This window comes from Typopeltis vanoorti, chromosome 1, assembly GCF_054136105.1.
Source record: "Typopeltis vanoorti isolate ZY-2024b chromosome 1, IOZ_Tvanoo_1.0, whole genome shotgun sequence".
Classification (NCBI taxonomy): domain Eukaryota; kingdom Metazoa; phylum Arthropoda; class Arachnida; order Uropygi; family Thelyphonidae; genus Typopeltis; species Typopeltis vanoorti.
Window position 1 is genome coordinate 59,757,635 of NC_143549.1, and position 12,967 is coordinate 59,770,601.

The window sequence follows — 12,967 nt, forward strand, 5'->3', positions numbered from 1 at the left end:
GCAAGTGATTGTCAGACATACAAAAATATTTTGGGAAATTTTGGAGAAAAGAGCAAAGCTAATAATAATGGCAAATTATTATGTTGGAACACAATGTTCCAACATAAATATGTGCACAAATTCACATGGAGAGAAGAGGCAAGGAATAAGAAAAATCTCATTGACTATGTTATTGTTGATAGTGATGTTTTCTCCCTGGTGCAGGACACCAGAGTGTACAGAGGATTTGAAATGGAAGCGATCACTTGAGCAGGATAAAATTGACTTTCATATTGAAAAGAAAGACATGTAAGAAAGTTTTAAAGCGAATAAAAGTTGAGCAGCTCTCAGATGTGAACTGTAGACTAAAATACATAAAGATTATTGAAGAAAAAATGAAAGAGTTTGAGAACAGGAATCAAACCTTGGAGATTCAGTGGCAAGCCTTGAAGAAAACCCTGATTGACTCAGCAAGAGAGGCATGTGGTAAAGTTGTCTGCAAGGATAGAAAAATCAGAACTCCCTGGTGGACACAGGAAGTTAAAGAGGCAGTGAAGGAAAAGAAGAAAGCTTATCAAAAGTTCCTGTCAAATAAGCCAGCTTGTGCTCTTAGAGAATACAGAGACAAATGCAAGAATACTAAACACTGTGTAAAACTAGCTAAACAAAAGTCGTGGGAGGACTTTGGCAAGAACATATAAAATAAATATCAAGAAGGTGGCAAAATATTCTGGAGGTTGTTGAAGAAGCTTAGGAATGGAGGAAAGAATGCTGTAAAAGGAGTTAGAGATGATGAAGGTGACATGAAAACGGAAGAAAAAGATATCCTTGAAGTATGGAGTAATTACTTTGAAAAACTGCTAAATGAAACAAGCAGTGATGACAGCACAGTGGTAAAAAACACTGATCAGGCATGCAGTCAGGAATACATATCCATACTTGAAGTAGAAAACGAAGGTGGTATGGTCACTTAAATAGAATGGGCGAAGAAAGATTAGCAAAACAAGTATTCTCTGCCAGGTTGGCAGCAAAACGACCCAGAGGAAGACCAAGATATAGGTGGATTGATACAGTCCAAAGTGCCTTAGACAATTGAAATATAAGATCTGATAATGTTGGAGTCTTGAAAAGTAACAGACTGATTTGGAATAAAATTGTAGATAGGAAGCTTGTAATGATGTAATTTTTTCATGTAGTACTATCATATCCTGTACACCCCTTGTGGGTACATGGCAGGAATTTGATGATGATGACTGCAGTTATGAAAAAATTCAGAAAATTATTGCCTCTCTGTCAATATTTACATTACAACCACTCACTTCATCTTTGCTGTGATGATAATGAGTGTTACATGTCAAAAAATCAAATGATAACAATAGCAGCAAAAGTTACAACAATGATAAATATGATGAAAAAACATAGAGAATTAGATTTTGTTAATGTAGCATGTGCTTTGCAGGATATTTCTTCTTCAGTACCTATTATTATAAGGAAAATTGTTTAAATATTCTCCAACAAGAAATTCTATTTTGCAAAAAAGAAATAGTAAAGAGCAAAAAAATGGTTACATTTAATTTTGGATTGCAGGACATATTGGAATATATTAAAAATTATGACTGACAATTTTTAAGGAAGCTGTCTTATTTAATGAAAAGACCTGAATTCAAAAATTGCTGGAAATATTTTAAATTATTCCAGCAATTTATTATTATTCCAGCAATATTTAAAAAAAATATTTTAAATATTTTAGATTCCTCATTTGTAATTTGAAAAATCAAAGTTCTTTTTTGAGTGAGAAGCTTTTGAAAGCTTATTGTTAAAGTTAATGGTGATTTTTGTGCAATGGTATATAAAAATGAAATTGTACAGAATGAATTCGATAGTGGAATGAATTTTCAAAGAAAATGTACTTCAGTGGATGTTTGAAATGGAAAATAATATAAAGAAATAGAAAATTATGATCATGGAGAATTAGAAATGGATTTAAAAATCAAAGGCAATCAAAATATTTTCATTGTTAAAAAAGTGAAATGAATTTACGTGAGGAGATGTTACTGGCAATGAACCTAAAAATTTGATTAAATGCACTATTTTATTATTTTTATTAAATAGCCTTTTTTTTTTTTTTTTAATTTTCTACCTACTGCAGGGTGAAGGCCTCTCCCGTTGTGGGAGGTTTTGGGTCTACTACTCCCATGGTGAATCCAGTCCATATTGGTAGAGTGTATCTATACTTGGGTGAATGAATGTATGAAGGTGGAAGACTCACAAACATCCATGCCTATGCGGGATTCGAACCCACAGCCTTTTGCCTGGAGAGCGGATACGCTAACCACTTGGCCAACCAGGCCAGCATTAAATGCACTACTAACAATTAAACCTACAGCAACTGAAAATGAAAGAAACTCTTCTATTTCATTATTTTTATGGCTATTTAGCCTATTTTTGTTTAGGAGTGCCCCTTTTATAATGTCTTTGAAATGAATTTTCAATGACATTATAAAAGGGCTTTTTACTCAAATTTTAGAGCATTACTGATGTTTTATATAGACTGATATATGAAGAATATATAGGAGGAAAAAATTCAGACATACCTTAGTAGGATATTGCTGGCTGTCTTCTTATTCTGCGGCATTTTGGCATGTGGCAATATACATTTATCTGCTGTTAAAGGAAGGAAGTATGATTTAAAGGAAGGGGGGGTTGGAAAAAATGCAGGTAGAGAGAGAGATGTGGGAGAATTATTGGTGAAGCAAGGGATATGTGAAATTTTTGAAAATTCGGGATTTTTTATTATTAAAGTGGACAGAGAATACTTTGGGAGGGGGTGAAAATAGAATTTTTTGGGGGAAGTGGAAGAAATAAGATCAGGGGTGTGAGCCATATTTGTACATAGCCAAACAAAAATTCCAGTTTTGAATTGATCAGTTAAAGCTTTGCATATTTTAAAATTCTATTTTAACAGATGTAAACATTGGTATTAATTTCTTTCTTCAGCATTACTACGTATTTGAAATTTATTTTATGTTAATCTCAAACTTGGTATTTTTCAAAAAATATATATATTACCTATCTGTATGCTGTTCCAGTATAATTTTTTTTGTATGTAATAATTAAATTTGAGTCTTATTTTTTTTAACAACTAATAGAAATGTCAAATAATATTAATAATTTTAATATCTAATAATTAAATTTTACTTTTTTTTCTCTTATATAATAAAATAATATTAAGTCAACGAATAAAATTCTTGGGAACTGCCATTTCCTGTCCCTGATTCGTGAAGATTAAGAAATCTTGGGAATTTAGAAACACTAGATTAGATTATGTGGCAGGCAGAATTTTTAGCTTATAAAGGAGATCACTCCAAAACTTGGAGCGTCACACAAAAAAGAGAAACTTAGTTTTCAAACCAGCATGATATGGAAAGGAGAATCTTAGGGATAAGTATAAAAGACCACATCACAAATACAACTATCAATATAACTGGAGTAAAAGAAGTGGTGAAAACCATATATGACAACAAGATACAGTGGGCAGGTCATATTGCAAGAACAGGTGGACCTACCATGTCACAAACTGGTATCCAAGATCAACTATGAGAAAACCCAGTAGATCTCCAACTAGATGGGAAGACCCCCTAACCAGAGTGATAGAAAACAAATGGAGAAGAATGGCTCAAGATTGCCATAGCTGGAAACGTTGGTACTTGCATTTATGGAGAAACCTTAAATGAAAGCAACAGGTAATCCAGGTAAAGGAGAACAGCTATTCACTCAAAAGGTATTTTGGTTTCATGCCAAAATGTGTAAAGAAAAATTAAATATTGATAATCAGCTATCATTTTTGAGAAATGTTTGTATATGCAGTTGCACAGAAATCAAGCATTCCCAAAGTCTACAAAGTTAAAATATGCTAAGAATTGGAGGTTCACAGTAACACTGAGCTTATGATGTGATCAGTATTTTAGTCAAGTAATGTCAAACTGCTGACTGATAGCAGTCAGTATTTCTCAAAAAAGTTACTGTCACCTCCATCAGATCTTTGGATAGCAACCACATTCACTCCCATAACATGTATAAACTTCATTGCTATAATTTTCACAGATGAGCTGCATCTTTGAAGTGTTTCTTTATAATAGTAAATAAATACATGGCATAGATTAATATGCACCAGAGTACATAATCTGAACTTTACAGCACTGAAAATTAGGTTGTGTGAAGCAACGAGTAATGCTACTGTGCTTTTCTGGTGCTTTGGCTGAAGAAGAATACATTTTTACCTCATTAATTTTGTAATGAGGTGGTGGTGGTTACTTCTCATGGATGTAGATAAAGTCAGCTGGACATAGTGCATGGAACCATGAGTCCTACATCAATGTTAGGGAAAATTGACAATTTATGGTACTAGATCCTTCCAACATACCGTATTTGCCGGCGTATAAGACTCTCCCCCTTTTTTGTACAAATTTTTTCAGAAAAAAACTTTATCACTGAATATTATAATGAATTTATAGTATTTCAAATATAAAATAATAAGTAGGTCTACTTTCAACAAATACCTAATTTAACTAATGATGAATCAATGAAATTCAATTTTTTCTTCATATTCAGCTGGCATCTTTTGTGCTATTTTTGTTTTAGTCTGCATACATAGCTGGTTTCTCTTCATGAATCTTGAACACCATGATATTGATCCAGTAAAGTTGTCGATCCCTCTGTTAATGGCTATCGCTTTCGCTTGATGAATAATCATTTTTGTAGACACTGAAAGTCCACCTTTTCTGTGGTCTAAAATCCAAGTATTCAGTTCTGGCCATTTTGCATTTCCACTTTTATGTTTACTGTGAGTTGCTTTTATTAGATCCTCTTCCTTATTCCCCCCAAGTTCTTATAATTTTCTCATTTGGGTGGCTCGAAATGCCTCTCTGCAACCCTGTTTCCATGTTCTTTAGTGTACACAACCACACGTAGCTTGTATGCAATATTGCAGCAATACCAATGTTTTTCAGCCATAATTTGCCAAGAAATTTAGAGAAAATTTAACGACAGATATGTGATTTAACAGTTGTAATCGTTGATGACAAATCATGCATATCCACTTAATTCTACTTAACTGGAATGCTCTCACACACACTGCAAGAAAGTAATCGTGTAACTCGGAACAGAGAACATTTCCAAAAATGAAAGTAATAAAAAACTGAGTATCGGCGTATAAGACGCACCCTGTTTTTCAGACTTATTTTCAAAGAAAAAAGTGCGTCTTATACACCAGCAAATGCAGCAATTGCTTAATTGAGAAGCAATTACCGTATGTAGATTTTTTAAGTCAGAAAATTAAAATTAAAATGGGGTGCTTAAGGGTCAAAGCTGTATAACTGAGAGGAGACCTCCACATAGCCTTTAAAGGAATGCAGAGAACCGACCAGGGCTTCTGACCTAATGTCCAATCCTCACCTTCTCGTGGTGCACCCTGTTGGGTATCTACTTTGATACTGAACGAACGAGGATGGGCTGGCAATTTGGGATTTAGCCGACCAAATTGTATTCTTATTGGTTAAACCAATGAGAAAAAAAAATGATGGTACAACATGACAAAATTTCATGCCGGCTGGGGCGTTGCCCGGTTAAACAAGGCCCCCGTTGTTTTCGCCAGGGAACCAGGGCGAACAGCAAAAAGTCAGCTACTGGAACAAATCTGAAAACAAACCCCAACTCAACATCACCAGAGTTAAAGATCGGTACTATCAACGTAAGAAGCCTGAATGGCAAAGAAATGGAGCTAGCTGAGGAATTAGATAAGTACCAGATCGACATAATAGGGGTGACTGAAACAAAAAAGACCAAAACTGGTGAGATCTTTCTGAGCAATAAATACAAAATGTTATATTTAGGCAATAACAATCAAGGAAAAGAAGGAGTAGCCATAGTATTCAACACAAAATACGAGGCTAATCTTCTGGAATGGCAGTCAGTCTCAAGTAGAGTAATGTGGGCAAATATGAGAATGGGGAACTGGACAATGAGACTTATTTGTGCCTATGGTCCCACAGAAGGTTCTACTAAGGTAGAAGTGGAGGAATTTTTTGAGGCTTTAGAAAAAGCAACTGACACAATGAAAAAGGAAAAGTTGGTCCTTGTTGGGGATCTAAATAGTAGAGTAGGAAATGATTGTGAGACATACAAAAATATTTTGGGAAAATTTGGAGAAAAGAGCAAAGCTAATAATAATGGCAAATATCTGTTGGATTTCTGCTCAGGACATGGACTGGTTATTACTAACACCATGTTCCAACATAAAAATGTGCACAAATTCACATGGAGAGAAGAGGCTAGGAATAAGAAAAGTCTCATTGACTATGTTATTGTTGATAGTGATGTTTTCTCCCTGGTGCAGGACACCAGAGTGTACAGAGGATTTGAAATTGGAAGTGATCACTATTTAGTCTTGAGCAGGATAAAATTGAATTTCATATTGAAAAGAATAACATGTAAGAAAGTTTTAAAGCGAATAAAAGTTGAGCAGCTCTCAGATGTAAACTGTAGACTAAAATACAGAAATATTATTGAAAAGAAAATGAAAGAGTTTGAGAACAGGAATCAAACCTTGGAGATTCAGTGGCAAACTCTGAAGGAAACATTGATTGATTCTGCCAGAGAGGCATGTGGTGAGGTTGTGTGCAAAGATAAAAAAACCAGAACTCCCTGGTGGACACAGGAAGTTAAAGAGGCAGTGAAGGAAAAGAAGAAAGCATATCAAAAGTTCCTGGCAAATAAGTCAGCTTTTACTCTTACAGAATACAGAGACAAATGTAAGAAAGCTAAACAGTGTGTAAAACTAGCTAAACAAAAGTCATGGGAGGACTTTGGCAAGAATATAGAAAATAAATATCAAGAAGGTGGCAAAATATTCTGGAGGTTGTTGAAGAAGCTTAGGAATGGAGGAAAGAGTGCTGTAAAAGGAATTAGAGATGATAAAGGTGAAATGAAAACAGGAGAAAAAGATATCCTTGAAGTATGGAGTAATTACTTTGAAAAACTGCTAAATGAAACAAGCAGTGATGACAGCACGGTGATAAAAAACACTGACCAGGCATGCAGTCAGGAATACATATCCATACTTGAAGTAGAAAAAGCCATCAAAGGCTTGAAATGTGGAAAGGCAGCAGGAGTAGATGATATTCGACCAGAAATGCTGAAGTATGGTGGTATAAGAGTCTTACAGTGGCTGCACTGCATAGTTCAGAAAGCCTGGACAGAGGGACGAATTCCCGATGATTGGAGTAGAGCTCTCATAGTACCCATATATAAAAAGGGAAATAAAACTGAATGTGAGAATTACAGAGGTATTTCCCTACAGAGTGTTCCTGGCAAGATCTATGCAAGTATACTTGAGAAACGGTTGAGAAGAATTGTGGAAGAAAAGCTTGGTGAAGAACAAGCTGGATTCAGGCCATATAGAGGCTGTCAGGATCAGATCTTCACTTTACGACAAATAGTCGAGAAAGCATGGGAATATAACAAAGATCTGTATTTAAGTTTTGTCGATTTGGAAAAGGCATATGACAAGGTGCCAAGAGAGAAGCTATTCAATACGCTGCAGTTATATGGTGTCAATGGAGCATTATATCAAGCAATACTTAGTCTTTATTTGAGTTGTGAGTCAGCAGTTAGAATTGAAGGAAGTACAGGAAGATGGTTTAATGTTAAATCTGGTGTGAGACAAGGATGTACATTATCCCCTCTGTTATTCATTATCTATATGGATCACATTATGAAGGAATGTGGTATTAAACCTGACATCAAAATTGGAGATGTTAATGTCAGCTCTTTGCTTTATGCGGATGATGTTATACTTCTAAATAAATCCGCTACAAGTCTGCAAGATTCTCTGACTAAATTGAATAGCTGTTGCAATAGATATGGTATGAAGGTCAGCAATAAAAAGACAAAGACAATGAAAATAGGTAGAATCATTGAAAATGTCATCTGTGTTGTGAATGGAGAGCCTGTGGAACAAGTAAAACATTTCAGCTACTTAGGCACAATTTTTACTGAAGATGGTAAACTAAATATAGAAATAGACAACAGAATCAGCAAAGCTGGTATCGTGGGAAGTCAATTGAATAAATTCATATGGAATAAGAAAGAAATTAGTCGGAACACTAAATTAGCTGTATACAAGACTGTGTTCAAACCAATTTTAACTTATGGATCTGAGAGCTGGGTCAGAAGTAAAACACTTGACCAAAGACTAGAGACCGCAGATATGAGAGTCCTGAGAAAGATTAGAGGCATGAACAGATGGCATCAATGGCAATATCATATTAAAAATGAGGATATTAGGAAAGAACTTGACATTGTCAGCATCCAGGAATGTGTTAGCAGAGCTAGTCTCAGATGGTATGGTCACTTAAATAGAATGGGAGAGGAAAGATTAGCAAAACAAGTGTTCTCTGCCAGGTTGGCAGGAAAACGACCCAGAGGAAGACCAAGATATAGGTGGATTGATACGGTACAAAGTGCCTTAGACGATAGAAATATAAGATCTGATAATGTTGGAGTCTTGACAAGTAACAGACTGATTTGGAGGAAAATTGTAGATAGGAAGTTAGTAATGATGTAATTTTTTCATGTAGTACTGTCATATCCTGTACACCCCTTGAGGGTACATGGCAGGAATTTGATGATGATGAAAATTAAAAAGATTAGAGTAATAAAAATTGTTGAAGAAAAACTGAAGAACAAACTCTTTTCTGCTCAAATAATGGTGGGTAAGTTAAAATTCTTACTTTTATGATGATCAGAAAATCATGGTAGCAAGATGCCTTGTAGGAAATCTGCCAAGAGAAAAGTTATTCAAAATCCTATAATTATATACTGCCATAAATGGAATGTGATGCAGAGCAGTGAATATTCTTGGTAAGTCAGTAGTTATAATTTTAAAAAATTCTGAAAATGGTTTACCACAGAATCAGAACTGTTATGTGAGAATACTCTCTTCCTCTCTTGTTTGTTATTCATCATCTTTATGAATTACATTATAAAGAATGTTGTTAAGCCTGATATCAAACTTCATTCTTCATGCAGATGATGTTATACTCAATATGATGTTATAAATCATCTGTAGTTTCCAAATTGGTTACAACAGTTATTTCTTCTACAACAAATTTGGCATGAAAATCATTAAGAAAGACCAAAACTATGAAACATGGAAACATCAGCTGTATTCTCTAGGGAGAACCTATAGAATAATTTTTAGGTGTTTAGGCATAATTTTCAGTGAAGATAGCAAATTAAGATGGAAATAGATAATACACAGTCTTGCCATAAATACTGTTACAACTTCTACACAATCCCTGCACTGCCCCCAGAACTGCATGAGCCTGGTTCTGTTAGATGTGCTGGTCACAGCCAACATTCATGTGTTTATCAGTAGAGAGTGAGTTGTCTAGCTATATGGGTTAACATGCAGTAGGGAGATTATGAGAACCATGTAGCTGTAATAGCATGTATCAAGGTCAGAATTTAGCTACATTATTTTCAATATGCTAAAAATGCTTGGGCTCAGTAGGATATTTGTGTATCATACTATTAACCATTATGATGATACAGAAGACATATTTGACCACCAAAGAACAGGTCGACCGTGTGACATTAGGAGGCAACAGCTTGTAAGGGCTGTGGAAGCATGCCTCCACTGTAATCCTGTGAAAATGCAGAAAGTGATCTCATCAGAGATTAACATTTTGCAGAGAACAATATCACATGTACTAACTGACGATCTGGGGTGAGAGCCCATCATCGTTCTACTAGACACTTCCTAACACCACAATTTATGCAGCATAGAGTGATAAAATCAAAGGCACTTCTCCAGCGGTATGTGAACAACAGACATAGATATCCACTTCATAGATGAGAAGATTTTCACCGTTGAAGAGTCTTTTAACTGCCAAAACGATCTGGTTAAAATATATCCCTTGGTGGATTTGGAGCAATCCGCTGTAACGTTTCCATTGAATGTTGTGCATACCCCCATTGATATGTGGCCTCACAGACTTTGATTATGCGTAAAGTCAAAGGGGGGGGGACATTTCAAACATTGAGTGCTGCTATATGCATGCTGTACATGTGTTTTGTATGTGCTGAAAGCTGTAATTGATATACTGAATTGAGAATAAGTAAAGCTCATATAGAAGCCAACTAACTGAATAAATTATGGAAAATAAGAGAAATTAGTCATAACCTCAATGTATACAAGATAGTGTTTAAACTTTAACCCATAAGCGGTAAGTAAAAATAAAGTAGCTCTTCCCCAAAGAGTGAGTTTTTTAACTCTCACCAAAAAAATAAATAATATATATAGATAGATAGATATAAATAAACCTGTAGAGTACTTCAAATTCAATCCAAATGCATAATTTTACCAAAAATTGGCATTGAGGTGGGTTGAGTAGAAATCTTTTTTACATATACCATCAGTATCATCAAAGCAAACAAACAAATATATTTCCTGACATGTAGTGTTCATCCATTTCTTTATTTTGGATTTCTCTTTTTACCTCTAGGCAGCATGGAGGTAAGTTTACTGTTTACTTTTGATATCTCTTTGAAAATGGAAGATCACCGAATTATTTTGAAAGTTCGTAAATTTTTAGGGGAATTTTCTTATCTTCACTGTTACTGAACAGTGAGTGCTATCATTTGAATTGTTGATAACTTTAGCAACGTTCTTGGCAAAATTTATCACTGCATTCAAAATTACTATCTGAACCTTTTACTTTCCTCTGATTACAAAACATTATCTGACTTGAGTACAGTCAAAATATTCTTAACAGTAGCATACGTATGCTTTTGGCAGGTTGCCATCTTGACTCACTATTTTCACAAGTCAACAATTATTTTATTATTTTTTTTAATGCTTTTTAACAGTATTTACTAAAGTACATTGATTTGTTACCCTTAGGACTAGCTCATCTTTGTGAATTTATTGAAGACTGTGAACATACAAGTTTGGCAGTTCGTGTTTTGTATTTACTGGGCAGAGATGGTCCCTTCACATCCCAACCATCCAAATACATCAGATTTATATACAACAGGCTTATTCTAGAAAATGCGCCTGTCAGAGCAGGTATGTAGATTTTTTAATCTCCTTTATAAAATTAAAAGTTTTAGATTTTTATTTTTTATTATAATGTGCATTTACGTGTCTTGCAAATAAGTGTGTGGTGCAGATGGATGGATATAGACTTTGAATAGGTTGTGAGAGTTCTAAAAGATAGAAAGATACAGTGGAATCTGTCTGAAAGTTCTCTTGTTACCATCACATCTATATTAGGATATCATATCATTAGATGCAAAATAATATTCTTTTATTGCTGCTTTCATTTAAGGAAGAAATATTTATATAAACTTTTGAGAAATAAGAAATACTGAGAGTTAGACATGGAAAGATGTAGAATATCATGAGCAGTATTGTATAAAAAAAAAGTATTGCATTAAGAGTATTGCATAGAATCATGATACAGAACTTGTATAAATTTTTGACTAGTTATATTCTGAACAAACCGTACCAATTAACGGGTCACTGCAGAATAAAGTTATCTGTCCTTTCAGGGTAAACTTTAAGGTAGTCTTTGCATTAGAATATCTAATCATATTTTCACCATGTATCCAATCCTAAAACATTTCTTTGGATGAGCTAAAGCAAGTGAGATTTCATCATTGAATAAACTATTGTAAGTTATAAAATCCTGCTTGTATCATTCCTAAACAATGTTTCAATTTGATTTGTTGTTCTTTGTGAGTTTTGTAGTATTTTCAGTTGTATTGTTGCTTGTTATATCTTTTATTCCTGTGTGAATAATTTGAGATGCAAAAGTTTTGTATATATATTTATTTCTTGAATGGATGAAAAATTTTCTAGCTAGAACATTACGACTGTAATTGATTAGTTTCTTCTTTTCCATATTTTCAGTCCTAAATACAATATGTTCAGCAGTTCTCTAAAATTATTAAGTGTAAAAACTTTACACTTAATAATTTTAAGAATTTAATAAAAATTCTTGAGAACAAACTGTTAATATGCTTGTAGTAAATTTGTAGTCGTATGGTGCTTTGTCTTGCTTTTTCAGCTTTTGCATACACTGGTGTTATTCTCATTTCACATCTTTTCTTCTTTTGCACTGTCAACACTTATTATAATAAACCCACAAAGATATTTCTATGCAAATTTAGTTTAATCCTTTATACAAGTGTACGCAAACAAAATTTGCACCTGAAGTATCTTCAGGACTGAGGCAACTTGTGGTAAAGGTGGACCAAGCTCTCATCACTCCTTGTCTTAGTATCTCCCATAATGCAAAGCACATCTCCTTGCAGACATGTATAATGCTATTCATTAAGGGAAGGGCCACTACCCAGACCGGTTTCGACCTTTATTGAGATCTCATCGGTGGGAGCCAGACCTAGAGGTGGTGATACTAAGGTGGCAACTTGTATAGGTAAATATGACTTCTCCATTGCTTCCACCTTAGTATCACCACCTCTGGGTCTGGCTCCCACTGACGAGACCTTAATAAAGGTCGGCACCGGTCTGGGTAGTGGCCCTTCCCTTAATGAATAGCATTATACATGCCCGCAAGGAGATATGCTTTGCATTATGGGAGATACTAAGACAAGGTGTGATGAGAGCTTGGTCCACCCTTACCACGAGTTGCCTCAGTCCTGAAGATACTTCAGGTGCAAACTTTGTTTGCTTACACTTGGATAAAGGATTAAACTGAATTTATTATAGTCTAACCAAGTGGAAAAAACTTTCAACATCTTTCTCTAAATCCGGAGTAATTTAATAATAAGGTGAGACACCTTTTAGCAACTCGTATAGGTAAATATGACTTCTCCATTGATTCCACCTCAGTATCACCACCTCTGGGTCTGGCTCCCACTGACGAGACCTCAATAAAGGTCGAAAATGGTTGGAAGCTTGGGA

At 34.7% G+C, this 12,967-nt stretch overlaps 1 protein-coding gene across 2 annotated transcripts in view; it reads left to right on the top strand.

The window, feature by feature from the left end:
- The window catches only part of gammaCOP (coat protein (coatomer) gamma), a 406,638-nt gene that overhangs the window by 240,976 nt on the left and 152,695 nt on the right, over positions 1-12,967 (top strand). For both annotated transcript variants that reach the window (XM_090390747.1, XM_090390756.1), the window contains exon 14: positions 10,943-11,107. In XM_090390747.1, coding sequence (XP_090246873.1) covers positions 10,943-11,107 — 165 coding nt within the window. The remainder of the gene's footprint in view (positions 1-10,942; positions 11,108-12,967) is intronic.